This window comes from Myotis daubentonii, chromosome 13, assembly GCF_963259705.1.
Source record: "Myotis daubentonii chromosome 13, mMyoDau2.1, whole genome shotgun sequence".
Lineage (NCBI taxonomy): Eukaryota > Metazoa > Chordata > Mammalia > Chiroptera > Vespertilionidae > Myotis > Myotis daubentonii.
Window position 1 is genome coordinate 38,893,900 of NC_081852.1, and position 21,463 is coordinate 38,915,362.

The window sequence follows — 21,463 nt, forward strand, 5'->3', positions numbered from 1 at the left end:
AAGATTTAGGTTGAGGTGAATTCAGGTTATTTAGTCTAGTCTACAAACTATTTAGATTGTGCACCCTATCAAGTCTAATAAGCATTGAGGCTGCATCCCCAATATATGTATGTTTCTTTTCTTTTTTTAAAAAATATACTTTATTGATTTTTTTACAGAGAGGAAGGGAGAGGGATAGAAAGTTAGAAACATCGATGAGAGAGAAACATCGATCAGCTGCCTCCTGCACACTCCCTACTGGGGATGTGCCCGCAACCAAGGTACATGCCCTTGACTGGAATCTAACCTGAGACCCTTCAGTCTGCAGGCCTACGCTCTATCCTTTGAGCCAAACCAGTTAGGGCATATGTTTATTTTCTTATAAATTATTTGCATACTTCATTATAACAGTGTGCTGTAAAAGGTAACATACACACAAAACAAGTTTTAAGAGAGTGAATTAAAAAATGGATGGAAATGAAAGTTCTATTTGCTTCCTGCTTCCAAAATCCATGCCTACTTCCCTTTAAAAACTACTGTTGTAGAGTATGCTACCAGTACCTCAGGCTCTTGAAACGGGTTATTTTTTAGGACAGTCCTTATGGCTCCCCCAGCTTCAAAATTGCTGGGGATATTTGTTAAAATGAGGATGCTTTGGCCCTACTTCTGAATTTATCACTGGGAGTGGGGCCTGGTAATCTTTTTTAAAATATATATATATATTTTATTGATTTAGAGGAGAAAGGGAGATGAATGGAAACATCAGTGATGAGAATCATTGATTGGCTGCCTCCTGCACGCCCCCTACTGGGGATCAAGCTGCAACCCAGACATGTGCCCTGACTGGGAATCCAACTGTGACCTCCTGGTTCATAGGTTGATGCTCATATGGGAGACTCAAATCCATTATTTAGAAAAGTGCACCAGTGTGGGGCATGCAGGAGGCACCTCAAACTTAAAATGTCTCAACCTGAATTCTTTTGCTACTTAGCTTTCTTTTAATCCAAATGTTCACTTGATACATTTAGATAACCATAAAATAAAAGCATTGTTCACATTAAAGTACTTTTTAAATCATTAAAGAAGATTAAATCATGTACAAATAATATTTATGGTTAAAAATCTTATTATAGTGGTTTTGGCAGGTTGTATATGAATTCATATCAGTTCTTTTTCTTTGGCCAAGGTCTCCTATGAGGACTTAAGGAAAGAATATTCTTGAAAATGCACATACATATGCAAACATTTTTTATTTTATAAAACAAGGAGAACAGAAGGATAGGGATTCATAGTTCTCCCCAAGTCCCTTTTATGGATGTCAGGGTAGTACATCTTGGATTAATAGAATGCTAAATAGCAAAAGAATTCAATTTGAAACATTTTAAGTTTGAGGTGTCAAAGGGAACCAAGTAGAACTGGCCTTTTACTGAAAGTTTATTAAAATGCATGTACTTAAACCAACATGGGATACTTTTTAATTAGCCAGTTATATAGAAGAAGGAGAAAATGACCAATACATAAGTAATAAGTAGGCTAATTTAGCTTTGGTCTGGGGAAGAATATTCAGCAGACTTAAAAATAAATGAATCAGCTTTTTTTAGTGAAAAATAATTTCTGTTCATGATAATAACTTCAAACAGTACAAATAGATAAGCATTGGAAAGTACACTTTTCTCCCACCCAAAACTTCCTCTCCCTTTTCTCCTGAGGCAAGCACTGCTAACAGTTCTGTGTCTTCTCAGAAATATTATTTACCTAATCCTTCCTTCATTCCTCTTTCTTCCCTCTTTCCTTTCTTCTTATGTAACACCATGCTTTTTTTCACCTAACAGTATATCTTGGAGATGGTCCCTGATGACAATTAGAGATATACCTCTTCCTTTTTAGGAGTCAGCATATTCCATTATAAAAAGGGACTATATATAATTTATTGAAATGAAATTGATACATGATCAATTGCATCTAGTCTTTTGTGATTGGTGTTTGCAGTGACTATCATTGTATTAATATCCCTGAGCATTTGTAGAGTATATTGCTATAGAATATATTTCTAGAGCCTATAGGATACATTCCTGTAGGTGAAGTTGATGGTGCATGCACTTACTAGTAAAATTTTGATACCTATTGCTAAAGTACTTTTTAAGACTCTGTACTGAAGTAAGGATCCTGTGAGTATCTGTTTATTCATTCTTGTGTTAGCATGTATTCCTGAACATTTTTATCTTTACCATTGTGATAGTTACTACTAAAAAATGGTGGACAGCAGCTGAACTTGTATTATCTACTATTCAGAGCTTTTCTTCATCCATTCTTATTAAATTTTCAATGACTCTTTTATGAGTTGGGCAGCTGTAGCAGTTGGGATGGGGCAGATTCTTAATGAGCCAAGTGTTTTTGCCAAAACAGCACTACTTCCCAGGCTTACTGAGTTACTAGGACTGTCTTAAAGCCAGGGAGTCTGGGTGGGGGTAGGAGTGACCCCCTCTTTACTCCTCTTCCTTACTCCGTCCTTTGCCTTGGTCTCTGCCCCTGATACTGGTTTGTTAGCATAGCCACCTGGCAGTGTGAATTTGTTCATGGATTCTATATATACCAAAACTGTGAGTGTGTCTTATGTTTAATACAGTTCAAAACAGCCAGTTCTTTTTATCACTGTAAATCAAATAATGGAAAATCAGAGCCAGATATTCATCTTCTAGCAGTGTCTTTTGGCTTGTCCTCTTAAACAAGTAACCTTTCCTCAAATTTATTTTCCTTCTGTCCTGATTTTCTTATCTGTTTATTTCATCTTGCATGCAGCTTTTGTAAGCAGTTTCAAATCTCTTTTGGAGTATTGATCAACAAATGATAGCAAAAATTAGAAGAAAGGAAAGGGAAATTAAATCTGAAAAATGCATTCAGTATCATTTGATTTGTAACAGCTCTGTGTTGACCATTTATGAAGATTGTTTTCATTAGTATTTGAACAAAATGCCATTGGTAGTGTCATGTTCGTGTTTTTTCAGCCGTTCAATAGACAAGTAGGAACCACAGGCCTGAAACAATTCCTAGCACAAAAATAAATGATTTACGGGAAAAGTGGAGCATTTGGCCTTTTTTTTTGTTTTCTTTTTTTGATTTCAGTTAGTTTTCCCTTTCTAGAACAATCTATACTTCCACAAATGGAACCTCTCTTAGCAGCCCATCCTTAGGTAGCAGACCATGAGTCAGAGGGTCTCTAGGCCCTGTCTGTTTAAGGTCTGTGGACATATCACACTGCTTCAGCCAGATTACAGTTAAACCGTTCAAGCCAAACCTGCAGGAATGGCTGACCATTGCCTTTGTATTTCAACGCAGAGCCATCATAACACCTTTAGAGTGAGTAATGTCTATTTATATTTCTTTATATCAGAATTGACTTCATTCCTATTCTTAGCGTGCCAATTTTTCTTTTGCCTTTCTCTTTGGTCTCCTTCGTTCTCTTAGCTAAAAGTTTAGCATATTTTGCAGACTCTTCCTTATTATTATTATTATTTTATTTTTAGTACATTGTTTCTTCAGAGCAATACACTGATGTTTGTGTAGCAATACGCTGAATCTCGGGTGCTTTGGTCCAAGGTTTCTTACCTTCTTTATGTAGGGGCTTTCTCACACGTTTATGCAGACATCATCATCTTTTGAGAAATTTTGTAGTTTGTGGATTCTGCTGTTCTCTTGGTCCCCAGATGACAAGGCACAGTATCAGTGAGACCAGCAATATCTTTTTTTAAGTGACCTAGTTGAGAACACTGAGATTGGCATCCACAATGCAACCCCGAACAGATTTGTGCTTTCTCTCTCCAATCCTCCTTGGTGTATAACAGGAATGCCTTCCTCAGTAGCAGGTGGATACAGCAATGGGTCAAGACTCCCTGCTTCATGAGGAAACCTTGTTTGTTGCTCTCACCACTGATTCAAACCACATACCCCTTCTTTCATTTTTCACCCAGAGCATCAGCAAAAACTTCTGTGGCTATGCGCTTCTCACAAAAGGTAGACGTTTGCATTCCTCGTCCGTTTCAGTGAGCCCCTGGCAGCCAGTGGCTGGGAAGGAGGTGTTCACCTTCATCCTGAAGCAGCTGCCCACCTCCAAGGAGCCACAAAAAAGAGCTTACCTGCTTTTTCTTCTTGACAGGTTGCTTGTACACATCTAGATGTGGATTTAGTCTGCATAACTGTAACAGAGAAACTACCATTTTACTTCAAAAGACCCCCTATTAATGTGGTAAGTGTTATACTTTCCTTTCTATACTTGAATCTGTAGAAACTTAGATTAACAAACTGGACAAGGAACAGAAGAAACCAGTGCTCTTAGATGAAGAAAAACAAAGGCTAGGTGATAAATAAGCATTTTGTTGTTGTTGTTAATCCTCACCAAAGATATTTTGCCATTGATTTGTAGAGAGAGTGGAAGGGAGGGGGGAGACAGAGAGAAACATTGATGTGAGAGAGACACATCGACTGGTTGCTTCCCACACGTGCACCCAACCAGGGCTGGTATCGAGCCTGCAACCAAGGTTCCTGCTATTGACCGGAATCGAACCTGGGACCCTTTAGTCCACGGGCCAATGCCTCTATCCACTGAGCCAAATCAGCTAGGGCTAAGTAAGCATTTAAAAAAAAAAAAAAATATATATATATATATATATATATATATTTTATTCATTTCAGAGAGGAAGGGAGAGGGAGAGAGAGATAGAAACATCAATGATGAGAGAGAATCATTGATTGGCTGCCTCCTGCATGCCCCCTACTGGGGATCGAGCCTGTAACCCGGGCGTGTGCCCTTGACCGGAATCAAGCCTTGGGACCCTTTAGTCCACAGGTTGATGCTCTATCTACTGAGCCAAATGCCAAACCAGCTAGGGCAGTGGCCGGCAAACTGCGGCTCGCGAGCCACATGCGGCTCTTTGGCCCCTTGAGTGTGGCTCTTCCACAAAATACCATGTGCGGGCGCGCACATACAGTGCGATTGAAACTTCGTGGCCCATGCGCAGAAGTCGGTATTTTGTGGAAGAGCTACACTCAAAGGGCCAAAGAGCCGCATGTGGCTCACGAGCCGCAGTTTGCCAACCACTGGGCTAGGGCTAAATAAGCGTTTTTAAGAGGTCATTTTTATTTTTGTAAACTGACTAAACAAGAAAAGAAAGCTTAAAATAAAATAAAAATTTCAGTAAATTATGGAGATGTTTTTGAAAGGCTTTACAAATCAAAATCTATGAAGGATATTTCTTGGAAGGAACGCTAACAGTGTTGGACACTTACTGTCTGAATATTGAACACTAAGGGGGCAGAAGTCAAGAAAGAAGGGGAAGGGAAATAATGTTGGGGATCCCTGAGGCACCAGTGAGCTGGGGGAGGGCATGCATGGGAAGCATAGCAGGCATGGTCCATGCGCAATGAAAAGCTGCACTGAAGCATGCTGGTTTACACAAAAGCCGGGTTACCTTTGTAATTATCTAAGAGGGGAGCCATGCATCCCGGGGACTTTTTGTTCCTCCCTCTGCTATAGATTTTTTCTCAGTACCTTTCTATATGGTACCTTTCTACATAGTTCTTGTTTTCCCTACCCTTCCTCTTCCATCTGTCATGCCGTCTTGTGAGTCTTATTCCGTCATAAAGGTGATATTTCACATCACTAACAGCTGTTAACTGATTTCATCAGCAGCCAGGTCCTAGGAAGGGGGAGGATGCTATTTTGGAAGAGTGGCTTCCAAAGCTTAGCCTCCCATTCTCAGAAAGTATTATGGAAGGAGGAAGAGAGTTTAATAAACAATCCAGGTTATATACCTAATCCTGTCAGAATTGGAAAATTAAAAATTTAATCTATTTTTTCAAGGTAGATAACTGTCCTATTCTTTTGTCTGTAGAATCACAGCCTCCTCAAGTTGTTTTCCTGTCTCTGCTGCTAAGGAATTGGCTTGATTCCAGGAATAGGGGGAGACAATGAGGAGAAAATTGATCTATGTGGTGCGGAAAAATTGAATTCAGTGTGTAAAAATTTTAGTTGGCTTATGTTCTGCCCCTTAAAATATGCTACTAAAACTGTACTTGAAAAGTACCCAAAATTTTAAAGTCATGTATTTAAAGGGAATACTATAAAACAGCTCTTTTCTGATAAATATTGAGAGGAGTACTGAACATATAACAATATTGCTTAAGCTCAAATCATCATTTCCCCACATTCTTGCCAGTGCTTATAAATAAATAAGCAAATGCTAAAACAAAACAAAACACCTGAATTGTCACAGTTTAAGAGTTGGAGATCTGTGTTAACAGCCCACTTAGCAGATGTGGTGAAATGAAGACTGGCAAGGAGAAGCCATGGAGCTCTTCAGTCACAGTGTCCGGACAGTTCTGTTGATTCCCTGTCACGTGAGCCCCCTGCCATGCCCCGCTACCTGTGATAACAGGCATAGCCTACTCCAGTACCCAGGCCTACAACAGTCTTGTTGGCCTCACATGTGGCTCCTCTCCAGAAGTCGCCATCTCTGGCTCTAGAAGCCTGCCAGAGCCTCACACTGCCAGTCCCGTTGCTGTGTAAAAGGCACCCCCTGGCGTTAGCCAGTGCAGCGGCTCTGTAAATTGCTATTAAACTTAAAGCCCTTTACCTTTCTCTTCTTCACCTTAATGAGCCAGGAAGGCTATTTTCTAGATGGCTTTGCTTGAGTCAGCCCACATACAGCACTGCTGTGTCCTTGTTGGGAGAAGGTAGTACCCTGGTGCTGAGGCCAAATCTGTAGACTGGACAGCAGTGCACACAATTCCTTATGTCCCACAACAGGGCGAGCTTCCCAGTGGCTGCTTGGTGAGGGCTCTCAAACCAAAGTGCCCTTTGTTCAACCCAGACTGTGAGCTTCCAGAGAGCACCAGCTGTGTCATGGGCATCCTTTTAAAATTATCCCAATATTGTGCCTATAGTAGGTCCTCCCTGAAACTTCTCAGTTGGATGAATATGTGTCTAGCCTAGTATATCAAAGTGCAGCTTGGGGAACCCGGCCAGATCCTGCTTGTCCGAGTCATTAGCCGGAAGTCAGTGTTGGCAGGTGAGGGAAGTGGGGCACGGGGATGGCATGAGGAGGCAGCAGCAATAGGACATCCCACCCCCAGTTCATCTGTAAGTTCAGGAAGGCTGCTGCTGTTTGATGATATTTTTGGCTTAATTCCCACATTTTTCAATTTAAGAATTCTGAAAAGTGAAAATTTGACAAGTGAGAGTGATATGCAGTATTTAACACAGTGTCTGCTTTTTAAAAAATCTGGTGTGAACATTTTACATATGTTGTTTAATAAAAACTAAATGATGGAGTGGAGAGAAGGACTGCACGAGATTATTTTCAGTCTACCTAATATAGAAGTAGGCTGCAGTGTGAACTGGTCAGGAAGAAGAGTCCCCATTAATTTATTCACCCAGTTCCCATCTACAAGAGAGGAAGCTGGAAACATACGGTAAGAGATGTCCAGCTGCTTGTTCAGGGTAAATAATAGTTGGATAGCTGTGTATCTGTTATTTGTATCTGCTAATATCTAATCTGGATATGGAGCTGTATGTGTAGGGGAGTATGTTCACCATGAAAGCACAGAACATGGAGTGAATGGTTAACAATTCAGCCTTAAGCCTTAGCCCTTGCCTGCTCCGTTGGCCTTAAGGATGAACTTGTCTTTGGCCATGAAAAGGGGATAGGTTGGCTTTACAAGGATCCCTTCATTAGGCACAGGAGGAAACAGCATAGGTCTTCATTTGGATTGGGTTTGTGCTCTTTTCTTTTATGGTGGTGAAAAGTGGGAGATTAAAACAGGGAATTCATTAGTCTTTACCTAGAGGCTAGAAGCCGTGTGAGAATTGTCAGCCTAGAAGTCTGGGATTATGAAGTTTGGGCTCAGGTATACGAAAGCACTTCACTTGTATAATTCATAGCTCTTGTCCCTTTTGTTATCTTCGCATGCTTGGGGCACCATAATTTCAATGATGTAATTCCTTCTAAAGACTCCTACAAACCTCTTCTGGAGTCTAGAGCAGCAGTCACCAACCTTTCGGACCTCACTGACCACCAGTGGTCTGCAGACCACCAGTTGGCGACCAGTGGTCTAGAGTATGGGAGTCACATACATTTATTATGTGATAATTGGGTTTCTAAAAAATTGAATTTAGCTCCTCGGATAATCAAATGTTTTCTAATTATTTAGCATTTATAGTTTAAGCACTTCTACACCTACTCTAGCCCAGCAGCTTTAGGGTCAGGGCTAGAATTACTCCACTATAATGGAATTGAAATTGAAACTCAGGTAGTGTGTGACTCACACAGATAGACTTCTCTCACAAAGGCTTGCATTGGCAATTGTACTCAAGCTTTTATTCTACCTGCTGTCATTTCCCACCACTGGGAAATGCTATGGAAAATTACTTTATAGCAGAGCTCTTTAAGCACACAATAATTTCATATTTTAAAACATAATCTTTATGAATTCGAGTTTCGAGAATGTTTCTTAAGCAGCACATACCTTTACTTTCCCTTTGATGTTTTTTCAGTGTTATTGCCATTCAACAATGACTTCAAGTATATTGAGTTATTTTCAGTGTTTGTATGTGTTATGCTCTCTTGCTGATAGTTTTCCCTCAGCACTTCCTTTAACCCTAATCCATTTCTATCTTCATGGTCCAATTAGTCCCCACTGAGAGATGTCCTGTAAATAGTGTCTGAAGCAGTGATGTTGGTTGTTCTAGGAATCATGCCATATATACTTGACTAGAGGCCCGGTGCACAAAAATTTGTGCACTGGCACGGGGGGGGGGGTGTCCCTCAGCCCCACTTGTGTCCTCTCACAGTCTGGGACCCCTCGGGAGATAACGACCTGCTGGCTTAGGCCCACTCCCTGGTGGCAGAAGGCAGGCCCAATCCCTAGGTACCTGCCCCGCAGCCCCTGGTCGGGCTCAGAGCAAGGCCAATTGGGGAGTTGGGGCGCCGCCCCCTGTCATGCACAGAGCAGGGCGGATCAGGAGGTTGTGATGCCACCCTCAGTCACGCTCAGGGTAGGGCCGATTGGGGGGTTGGGGCACCACCCCCTGTCACACTCAAGGCAGGGTCGATGGGGAGGTTGCGGTGCCACCCCCTGTCACGCACAGAGCAGGGCAGATCAGGGGGTTGTGGTGCTACCCCTGTCACATACAGAGCCGGCCGATCAGAGGGTTGGAGCGCTGCCCCCTGTCACGCACAGAGCAGGGCCCATCAGGGGGGTTGGGGCTCCGTACCCTGTCACGCACAGAGTAGGGCCGATCGGGGTTGGGGAGCTCCCCTCTGTCACGCACAGAGCAGGGCCAATCAGGAGGTTGTGATGCCCCCCTCAGTCATGCTCAGGGTAAGGCCGATTGGGGCGTTGGGGCGCCGCCCCCTGTCACCCACAGAGCAGGGCCGATCGGGGGGTTGGGGCACTCCCCCCTGTCACACTAAGGGCAGGGCCGATGGGGAGGTTGCGGCTCCACCCCGTCACAAACAGAGTAGGGCCCATGGGGGGGTTGGGGCGCCGCACCCTGTCACACACACAGCAGGGCCAATCGGGGTTGGGGAGCTCCCCACTATCAGGCACAGAGCAGGGCCGATCAGGGGGTTGGGGCGCCTTCCCCTGTCACAAACAGAGCAGGGTGGATAGGGAGGTTGTGGCCCCGCCCACTGTCACACACAGAGCCACAGGATGATCAGGGGGTTTGGGCGCTGCCCCCTGTCACGCTGCTCCAGGGGCCAGGAGGCCTCGCTGCTCCACTGATCCCGGTCCTGGGAGGCATATTACCCTTTTACTATATAGGATAGACGCCTGGTGCACGGGTGGGGGCCAGCTGGTTTGCCCTGAAGGGTGTCCTGGATTAGGGTGGGGGTCCCCACTGGGGTGCCTGGCCAGCCTGGATGAGGAGATGATGGCTGTTTGCAGCTGGTCACACCCCCTTCAGGGTGGGGGTCCCCACTGGGGTGCCTGGCCAGTCTGGGTGAGGGGCTGAGGGCCGTTTTCAGGCTGGTGGGTGACTGAAGCTCCCAGCCTCTCCTTTTTTCCTTTTTTTTAAATTCTGGGATTTATTTACGTTATATGGCTGTCACTGGAGCTGAGAGCCGGCATTAGCTCAGACCTTGGCTGCTGGAAGCAGGTTTCTGTGCTTTGTTTACCTTCTGTATTTGAAACTTTGTTGCGACTCCAGCTCTGAGATCGCGGCTGGCTGAAAGCAGGTTTCTGGGGTTTTGTTTAGCTTCTATATTTTGTAACAATGTTTCTTAGAGTGCAAGCTCAGAGCCCAGCAGCAGCAGGCAGGGAACGTTGGCTTCCTCCGTCACTGGAGCAAGCAAGCCTCCTGTTTGGGTCAGTAGCCTGGCTGCCGGCCGCCATCTTGGTTGGCAGTTAATTTGCATATCGCCCTGATTAGCCAATGGGAAGGGTAGCAAAGTTACAGCTAATTACCATGCTTCTCTTTTATTATATAGGATTATATAGGATTGGGTGTGAGTGATCTATAAACTTTGTTTTTTTATCACACATATATTGGGAACTGAAATGTGTTAAGTACTTCATTGATCTAATGCTTGGGCCAGTGCCAGCATCAAAATTTTGTATAGCAAAAAAAAACAAAAAAAAAAACCCTACAGAAATAAAGTTAAAAGACTAACGATAACCCTCGCCGTTTTTGCTCAGTGGTTAGCGCATTGCCTCCTGCATGTGCCCCCACCACGGCCAGCCTGCAACTTAACCTGAGACCCTTTAGTCTGTAGGCTGACGCTCTAGCCACTAAGCAAACTGGCTAGGGCACAAATTACCTGTCTTAAAGAGTGATACACCAAGGGTGTCATCCTTTGAATTCAATAAATAACTGATTTTTATGAAATTAGCAGGGAATTCAGATATTATCCCAGAAATCAACTCCCTATTTTCTTTCTCTCTTCATTCTGTTAAGCTTAGTTCTTGGAATTTTACCATCGATATTTTTTTTTGGTCTTTTTTTCACCGTCAGTATCTCTTGATTCAAGTATCACACATCTGCCCTTGGTTTGCAACGTCATTACCACGTTATTTCTCATTAGTAAAGAAATCTCCCTGTTTTAGAACCTTTGGTCAGAGAAGTGAACAAAAGCCAATCACACAGGCACTGTCGTTCTTTATGAAAGGCTGTTATGAACAACCATTTGATGAGCTTAAGGCAATTTTCATTAAAATGGTCTTAGAAGCAAGAGCCCCAGTAATGAGTCTATATACTTTATCTAAAAATTTAAAGTGTTATGAAAGGAATGTTCACAACCTCCAGTAGCACATTATCTTTAATTTCTCTGTCTCAGTTTTGTTAGCAATTTTAAGGTAAACGACTGATATACTTAAGATCACAATCAGAACTTTTATCTTAAAAAATAATCAAGCTGATAATTATATTCCTTTTTCTCTCCCCCTCCCCCTCCAAAAAAAAAAAAAAGAAGTTTAATTTTGATCTGGTCCCCATGGTGTGGTGGGGGGAAAATTTTAGTCACAATTAAGAATACTTAGGCACTTGGTCATCTAGTTCTATGTGTCATTCTATGTGTCATCCACGTCCTTCGTTTCCCCTCTTCTCCAGCCCACTGTCTTGTGTTTTAGATCAGCAACTAGAAGATGAGAAGAGAAAAAAAAAATGGCATCCTCTGGCTAACTAGTACTTTTATTAAGAGAAATAGCTAGGGGAATAATTGAGAATATGGCTAAAGGAGGTGTCTTTGGTTTATCTGAATTTCAATTTGCCAAGTTCATCCTGGTTTTTTTTATGATGGATAATAGGCATTATCACATCGCCTCTTTTTCATAAGCTACGATTTATTTTCTTAGAGTGTAAATATATTAAACACTTGTATAAAGGGCAGTTGTGAGTGACAAAGAAGCATTATACCAGCTCTCAAGATGTACAAGCTGGGCAGGAAAAATGGGGTGGACATTTAACTGTGGCCCCAAGAGTATCCTAACACATATCATCCCTAGAAACAGCACAAGCCAAAGAATTAGAGGTGGGGAAAAGTTGCCAGAAAAAGGGGAGAGGGGAATGTTACAGTGTGGAAAATAGCATGTAAAATCTAACTAATATCAAATATGTAGGAAAATTCAAAATAAAATCTGGGAGCCTCAAGACAGCAAAAAGATTAAGGAAAGGGAAGACTGTGGGGTGTAAAAAAAAGGAAATCTGTGTTCAGGAAGGATCGGAAGGAGCCTGCCAGGTACAGCTGAATTAAATCAAGGTAGCTGCCAGTTCTGGGGGAAGACAGGTTTTTCCATTCCCTGTACACGCTCAGGAGTGGACTCTAGCAGTTAATCTGGACCAGTCCCAGCTCATCCTCTGGGTAATAGAAGTTCATTTGCCAGACAGAGACTCGGGCCATACTACCTGGTCTGGGCCTGTTTTCCTTCCTTGGTTCATTCAAAAGACCACTGTAACGTAGTGACTGCCATTGCAAGTCTGATTATTGCTTTCATGCTGAAGACCTTAGATACTTCCCATTACTCTTAGAAGATTATCTTGTCACCAGTTCTAAAGACCTGCACTGTTGGCCTTTCCATCTCTTTAGCCTTCACCTTTCACCATAAGGCTACCCGTTAATTCTCTCTTCCCCAGCCTATGACCTTTGTGTGCTACCATGCTCTCCAACCCAGAGCCTTTCCACATACTCCTCCCTCCCTCTGCAAATGCTCCTTCGTCTACTATTTAACTTCTTAATTCCTTCCTCACCCAATCCCAGACTTCTTGGTAGCACTTATCACAGTTAAAGTTTTGTATTTGTATGTGATTATTTGATCACACTAAAGTGTAAGCTCCTAGAGAGAGGAACCATGTCATCTTTTTCTCAACAGCCCCTTGCATAGTTGGCTTAAAACATGTCTATTGTGAATGGGTGAAGAAGAAAACTGAATATTGTAGTGAATTTCAGTCTCATCTCTGCCACTTCCAGGCTGTGTTCTTACCTGTAGATGTCTACCTCTTCACAGTGCCTTAAATAAGAACGAAGTTTCTTTTCTTCTCATGTAAAAGGCCAAGCGCCTGGTGAGCTAGGCAAGATCATCAAGGGACCCAGCCTTCTTCTATCTTTTTTGCTGGACATCCATGAATACAGTTTAAAATTAGGGACTCACTAAAGAAAAGGGGGAGAACAGATATCAGGGGCAATTAGCAATCTCTGCCATAATGCCTTATAGTGGTTATTATAAGGGCTAAATACATATATAAGACTCTTAGCACAGTGTCTGACACATAACACTCAGCCATGGCTATTTGTAGTCCTTCATTCAACAGATATCTTATAAATGACTTACCTAAGAGGCCTTCCACCCCTGTTCTTTGGAAATTTTTCAGCTCTTCATTTCGTAGTTTCTTCATTTTGGGGTCAAATTACTTGTTTGCAAATAGTTTACCCTAAGTATGGGGAGCACATCTCTTCTTTTCTTTTGGTAGTTCATGGAGTAACAGCCTTTTTGCCACCGCACTGGGACTTTGCTCACCATAGCCTCTTCATGATTCCTGTTTATATAAAGTCAGCCTCCCCACAGCTAAGATAAACTCTGTGATCAGATAGAGACAGATCTGTTTTCTTCTTTGGATGATGCTATTTGGGCGTAAATTCACCTTTGTTTAAAGTTATACTTCAACAAGCAGGAGATGGGCTGTGGAGAGTATAGAGGGAGGTGAGAGGGAACTTTAGTGAAAATAGAGTAGGACAGTGTGTATTTATCCTTGAAGTTTATTTTTCTTTATTTCCTGTGAAGGCAATTGACCGAGGTGTGGGCTTTGAACTTGTCTACAGCCCAGCCATCAAAGACTCCACAATGAGAAGGTACACAATTTCCAATGCCCTCAATTTGATGCAAATCTGCAAAGGAAAGGTATGGTCTCCTAATTTCAGGATATCTTTCAAATCCAGCAGTTATTATTATTAATCCACTAGATTATCAAACTGATTCGTTTTCCTTAAAGAAGAAAGTTGTCATGGCACAGGAATAAATTCTCCTATTTCAATGAACTCTGTACGTTTTAAGGGGAAGAAAATAATGAGAGAAGATTAATGTGAAGGAGGGAAAGATGTGTTGAAAGCCTTTATCTTTCCATAAGGAATTTGTAGTTTAGCCACTGAAAAGAATAGTGTAGGTAATAATTTTTTGTCATCAGTGAGTTGAATTTAGTTTATATGACCTTCTCAACTAGTTTTTAAAATGAATTCATCTTTTCTAAGATCTGTTGGGAAAACCTGTTCTGCTTATTATTATACGCTGCCTTTAGTTTGACATGAGGGCTTTTTATTCTTTCACTTTAATTACTTACCTTGTCTTGAAAAGAAGTTGGTGTTTATAGAGCCTTAAATGTTAAAATGTGAATACTGATTATTTGTATTATAAGACTCTTCAATTTTTTGGAGCCTCTAAGATTAATATTGATCACTTTCTGTTTTGTAGAATGTAATTATATCTAGTGCTGCAGAAAGGGTAAGTCTGCCACTACGTATTTTGTTTTTGCTTTTCAAGCTATAAAACTTGGAAAAGTTTCTAGGGGAGAAAGTAAAATAGTAATATAATGAATGTTTATTGCATGTTTTCATTTTTAACTGTATTTTTTCATTGTAATTGCTGAAGAGTAAAATCTATCCCCATTTCTTTTGGGCTTCAACTTTTATTTATATAAATAGGTTTTTTTTATACTGTTATAGAATGCTTTTTAAGGTTCTTTTATATTTTCAGAAACTTAATCAAAATTATAAAAACTTAAATTTATGCAATTGAATTCCTTATTTTTAGACACTTAATCATCTTATTAATTCACTGTAGATGAAGTCTTTGAAACGTTATGAATAGCAGCACTCATGTCTGTTTTTTTGTTTTGTTTTGTTTTTTTTTCATTTTATTTTAGCCTTTAGAAATAAGAGGTCCATATGATGTGGCAAACTTGTATCCTTTTCTGAGTCAGAAGTTACTGAAATTTTCTCTTAGGAAAATTGGAATTTGAAACGATATACTTTAACAAGATATTTTTCTTAACCTTTTACCAATTAATTTCAAAAACAAATTATATCAGGTTCTAGATAGCTTTATCCTTTTGTTTTCTGGACTAAGGGTGAGATAGAAAAAGGAGAACAAGAATGAGGGACTATATTTAAAAAGCTTAGTTAAATGAGCCTCATTTCAAAGCATGTTCCATTTGGGCTAAGAACTGCGATAGAATTAAAGTCTGTCTCTCAGTGTGACCAGGTGAGTTGGCATTGTCAGTTATGTTTGTGTTAGTCGCCTGTCCTTGGCTGACTCAGTTAAAATCCTTAACGACCCCACAGAGGGCTGCTGTTTGGACTCTCTGAAAGCGATGCCAAGGCTGCAGTGTCTACCAACTGCCGAGCAGCGCTTCTCCATGGAGGTGAGCCAGTTCTTCCAACAAAACTATCCAGTGGTCATGTGAGGAGCCAGTAATTTTTATCGGACCATGGCGCCGTATCCACTTTTACTATCTTTCCCTACAGAGTTCCTGTAGGGTCATCTTTTCCCAACCTGCTTTAACCGTACCCAGCAGTGCTTTCCCATCTTTCGCTTCAGGCTTTACTTTCCGGAGTCTGTGGGATGAATAGTTTGTATTACAGAAATGAGCATTGAGTGCACCCTTTCAAGCGCTGAATGGATGTCCCTGCCTGTATTTTGACAGGCTTCTCCTCTTCCTTTCTCCTCCCCCCTCTCCAGAGGAGCACACTTTCCCCCCTGGAAATCACTGTTTTAAAGAACCGAAATGTTAACAATATGTTATGCCACTTATTAAGAACATAAAAACAGCAAAGGCATTGTAAAAACCCAACTAACAAACTCAAATTGTACCTCTTCACATGTATTACAGCTTGTGATTCTTTCTGCATTTTTTGTTCACATGATCAAGTATGTGCAGCCTGTACATTTTTTACTAACATTTCATTTACATGTATCTTCCTCTTCACATTAATTCACTACTAGAAGCCATTGAATTTCTCATTCATCAGATGATAAAAATTAAATTAGAAGAATATGGTATGCCTAGATTTTGAAGAATGAAAATGAGGTTTTATTTTTTTTTTTTTAGTTTACACTTTTCTGTTTTATTTTCATTCTCTTTGAAATTTTTAGCACTAATGGTAGGGTCAAGAAACAATGTACTTGGCATCACCCAGAGGAATTTAAACTTCAGAATAAGTTGCTACGTATCGACAAAGTTATTTGGCATACACATACTAGTTAAGTTACTGAAGTCCTGTGTGTTGTGTCTAGAGTTTAGTGATCTGATTTCCATTGAGAGAATTGATTACTGCACTGACTTACCATGAATTACATAATTTTTCTTTTGGTTTCAAATGTTTAGTATGAGATTGTTGTATTATGTAGCCTAGACCCCATCACATTAAGCTCTGGGATTGACGAAATTAATCAGGATTTTATCGAAATTTTCTTGAAATTAGGGAACAGTTGGTTCACACTTCGGTTATTTTTGTCTATTTTAAATGAATGTAAGGGATCATCAAGAGTTTGGATAACAATTCGTGTTCCAAAGTAGACTAAAGCAAGAAAGGGGAACTTAAAAATAGGGAAAAATCTGAAGTTCTGCATTTACCTTAAAAAAAAATAACAAACAAAAAAAAAACTATGTAAAGCTGGGCTTTTATAGTAGCTAAACTAAATTACTTGTGGACTTCAGGTAGCATTGCCGTTCACTCTAGTGTGCCCAGGATAGGCCTAGTTTATGCTTGTCCTGCAGAATTAACCATACATCTAGAGGATAAATTATAGTCACCCTGGTTTCACTTGACATTGGGATAGTATGAGACAGTTGTTTGGTGTATTCCTAAGATTGCTAATTTAGCCTTAGGTTACATTGCAAGAAAGAAAGGATTCTGAGGCAAGGTCTCAGTATTGTCCCCTGCACTGATGAGGTTCCAGCTGGCTTCTGTATCACCCTTAGTTCCGCATTTAAGGACAGCAGAGCCCTGGAGCTCTCCCAGAAGGTGGTAATGGGTTCTTAGAGCGCCTGGAAACAGTCTCATGAGGGCAATATTGAAAGCAGTGCAAGAATGGATACCTTGAAAACAGAAAACTTGGGACACACAGTAACTGGCTTTCAGCATTGGAAGTCTTGCTGCAGAGATTCAGAATTAGATGGGTCCTATAGGTTTCCAGGAACCAGTGAATAGCAGTTCTGAGGTTGTGGGGAAGGGACAGAAGAAAGAGGTTCAGGGCCAGAGGATCTGGCCAGTGGTTGAAGTTGGTGTTTTCAAGCAGCCATTGGACCAAGATGGACCTGTTGGGCACACCTGACTTAATTCCTCTTGGACAAAATAGTGCACTCATAAATAAGTGCTTTAGAGGTAGTTGTAGATTTTCCTTGACAATCCCTGTATGTGAAAACTAAAGCCCTATACAAATGTAACTTCTTGCTATTACAAAAATAAATGTATTTTCAAAAGACTTACACTTTAGCTGATAACTATAAAGGTCTAATTTATAATTATAAGCTTGAATTAAGAAGTAATTATCCATGTGATTTAAAATTAGAACGTTTCTGAGATGGAACTAAAAGAATTTTGAAAATAAATGTATTTTGTTTTGTTACAAAGTGTTGGTTTTCACAATTTAATTTTTATATTTTTTATTTATTTACCTGATTCTTAGATTTTTGCTTAAACCATAGTGATACAAATAAACATCTCTAAATACGTTTTCCATTTGGTGAAATGGAAATCATTGGCACTTTCTATTTAATTTGAGGCTCTCTGATTATGTTGTCATTTTAATGACCTCAAGAGCAGTTTTGTCCTTTTTATATATTAAAATGCTTTTAAAGAACTGACAAAAATATAGTAGACTTGTCAAGTTAATCCTTACAAATGAAAAGGTAACGCTTAGTTCTTTAACATTGACTTTACTTTTATTACTTGAAATAAATAATTCTTAACTAAATTTATGTTTATTGAGTTCTTTAGGTTTTACCTCCTTCATAGCTAATGGATCTCTCCCTAGGTCCTCTCACTTCCTAAGGACTAAGTTTTAATCTCTTCACATGGTATTATAGCTCTTCCCGAGCTACTCTGCCAGCCTCATTTCTCCGTGATGTTTTCACATTCTTCCTTCACACCAGCATGTTGTCCCCTAACCATACTAGGTTCTTCTTTCCCCTCTCTCTCTCCATGGCTTTACAAAGGAATACTTTCTTCTCCATTTGCCCCCTCTTCCCTCCCTAGAGTCACCTCTTGTATTTTTTTATATGTGTATTTTTATTGATTCAGAGAGAAAGGGAGAGGAAGAGAAAGAGAGAAACAGCAATGATGAGAATCATTGATCAGCTGCCTCTGGCATACCCCCCTCTGGGGATTGAGCCTGCGTCCTGAGCATGTGCCCTTGATTGGAATCAAACCTGGAACCCTTCAGTCCGCAGGCTGACGCTCTGTCCACTGAGCCAAACCAGCTAGAGCGAGTCACCTCTTTTATGATACCTTCCTTGATTTATCCAGGCAGAGTTAATTCTTGTTATATTTGCTCCTTGTGAACTTATCTCAGTGTGTTGTAGGAAGAAGCACTGTTAGGCATTTTTATATCCTCTATAGATGACACAGTGCCTGTCCCACTAGTAGATTTTTAACACAAGTTGGCTAAATTTAAGTTGAACTCTGCTGCCAATCTGACCTAAACATCTTATAATCCTTTTTTTTTTTTTTGTCCATCATCACCAATCTGTGAGATCGATAAACATGTGAGTTTCATTTTCTTCATTAACTCAAGTATTTATTGAACACCTATTACATACCAGGCAATAAATATGGTGGAATCCTCAGAGGTACATTGATGATCTAGCAGGGATGACAGCTGTGGTACATGCTGTAAAATGAAGTGAGCACACACCGGAGGCAGTACAGTTGACGGTTGTACTTGCTCTGGTGATTTATCCGTCTTTCTCCCATATGTAAAGCATATGCTGCACTAGGGTCTGTGGCTTGGGTTCTGGCTGTATAAGATGCCATGGACAAACCATTAGAGGTAACCTGCCGTGCAGTTTTACCCTTGAAGTAATCCTTAGGAATGAATTAGATGTTGGTGATACATTGATGTGTGTGTATTTGGGACAGGGGAGGGGTAATAACACTAAATGCCATCAGCACTCAGTACTTCATGATGGTTTTATCATTTACTAGTGCTGTCAGTCAAAGCAACATGGTGATACTTGTTCAACTACCTCTTTAAATCATGTCTGAACTTCAAGTGCTGGTTTCCTTCTTTGTTTTGTAGAAACTAGGAAAACTGCTTTTGGAATTATTTCCACCGTGAAGAAACCTCGGCCATCGGAAGGAAATGATGATTCTCTTCCAGCTTCCAAAAAAGCCAAGTGTGAGGACTGAAAAGATTTCCCAGGCTCTGTTGACACTCCCGTCTTCCCTTTCATAGTCCACCAGCCACAACAGAAATCAAACCTCTGCACGATTTGCTGTTTTCACATGGAGCTAGAAATCGGTAGTCTCTAAAAACGATTTTATATTCAGGCGTTCAAACTAACAAAAGAAACCGGGTGAAGCACTTAAGAAAAGACTGAGCTAAATGAATTTTGAGATAGTGTAAGAGAAAACAGAGTCTAGCTTATATTCTTGGTGTAATTGATAAAAATGGCAGGTATAATTAAATTAGATGTTTCGATATTTCAAGAGACTCTTTTGTTCATTTAAAAACTCATGCTTTTCTGCTTTATTTGATATACATTTTTTAACCTTACTACTCAAAAAGTGGTTAGTTTTATGGACTATTAAAATTTATATTAAGGGATTGGCTTTTAGTTGATCTATTTTTGTTTTAAGCCTCTTTTATTCATCAGATCAAAGTTCTTTCTAACAGGACTTGTTACAAAATTGGTGGAAGGAGAGGGGAAGTGTACCTGAAATCACACTTGGCCTCCTCCTTTGCTGCTTCTCACCTCCGTGATGTCCTTGAAAGTAGGATTCACTCCTTTGACTTGGAAGCTCCTGAAAACTTGATATTGATTTTTCCTAATAGTTTTATTAAGAATATCAAAGCAATTAAGAGCAGGATTATTATACAGTGGAACCTCAGTTCTAGAACTTAATTTGTTCTGGAAGCCTATTTAAAAATCAAATCTTTTTTTTCCCCCCATTAAAAGTAATGTAAATTGAATTAATCCATTCTAGACCCCCAAATGATTCTCTGTTTTAACCTTTCTTATATACAGTACATGTCTAGTGTACTGTTTAATCTATAAATAAACACTTTAAAAACAAAGAGGAAATAAGTGTAAATTTAACAAAAAGGAAATGAAATGTAGGGTTAAAAAAAACCCGAAAATTTAATAATAAGCAGCAACAGAAGAAAAAAAACCTCAGTAATATTCACAGCACAATTTCCTGAGATGTTGACAATGTGAAGTTTAACAGTAAACTGACTCATACTAGCACGTCCTCTCATTTATCACCTGAGAGACACATGAATGATTATACGAGCCATTAGATAGCATCTGATAGTATGAAAGGATTGTCTGGTTGAGAAGCGAATTGTTCAAGATGAGAGATGTTTGAGAACCAAGGTTTGACTGCATTTGGTAGAGGTAGCCTTTTTGCAAATACCTGCACTTTTGCTATATTGATATAAATAATTCTTTAACTGAGAAAAAGGACAGAGTCAGAGAAAAGATCACTTCAGAAAGAGAAAGCTATATAACAATCTCACTTATGAATGTAGATACTTTTAAAATATTGATAAAGGGAAACCATCAAAACAGAGTATACCATGACAAGATGAGGTTTACTCTAGGAATCTAAGAATATTTCAGTTCTTTTAAATGTACTTTATAATATCAATAGGTCAAATGAGAAAAATCAGGATCATCTTAATAGATACTAGCAAGACATTTGATAAAATTTTAACTCTACTCCAGATTTTAAAATTAATCAACAACAAAAAACCTTTGGCAAAATAGAAGTAGACGACTATTTTACGCACACATACATATATATATGTTTGTATATATTGTATATATTAACCATGATGGTTCTAAAATAAAGCATTTTGACTGACTTCCGCTTGTGCAGTTTGGTGGATTAGCCTACTCCACAAAGCTGGTGGCCACTGCTACTGAACCCTCTCACCAGGAGTCTGCCACCCGAGTGACAGCTTGCTTCTGCTCACACCCCGCCTGGATTCACCAAAAGTTAGGTGTGTGTTCATTTTGTCCTTGTAGTTAGCATTGTAAAATTATATAAGTTGGCTAAAAATTATGATGAACTATGAGGGGCAAAAAAAAGAATTTCTGCCCTGACTGGTTTGGCTCAGTGGATAGAGCGTCGGCCTGCGGACTGAAGGGTCCCAGGTTCGATTCTAGTCAAGGGCATGTACCTTGGTTGCGGGCACATCCCCAGTAGGAGGTGTGCAGGCGGCAGCTGATCGATGTTTCTCTCTCATTGATGTTTCTAACTCCCTAGTCCCTCTC

General features: G+C 40.3%; 1 protein-coding gene across 2 annotated transcripts in view; it reads left to right on the forward strand.

The window, feature by feature from the left end:
• RPP30 (ribonuclease P/MRP subunit p30) overlaps nt 1-21,051 on the forward strand; it is a 29,078-nt gene extending 8,027 nt beyond the window's left edge. For both annotated transcript variants that reach the window (XM_059662810.1, XM_059662811.1), the window contains 6 exons: nt 4,133-4,222; nt 13,750-13,866; nt 14,434-14,463; nt 14,885-14,922; nt 15,303-15,382; nt 19,261-21,051. In XM_059662810.1, coding sequence (XP_059518793.1) covers nt 4,133-4,222; nt 13,750-13,866; nt 14,434-14,463; nt 14,885-14,922; nt 15,303-15,382; nt 19,261-19,370 — 465 coding nt within the window. In that variant the 3' untranslated portion in view covers nt 19,371-21,051. The remainder of the gene's footprint in view (nt 1-4,132; nt 4,223-13,749; nt 13,867-14,433; nt 14,464-14,884; nt 14,923-15,302; nt 15,383-19,260) is intronic.
• The last annotated feature ends 412 nt before the right edge of the window (nt 21,052-21,463 follow it).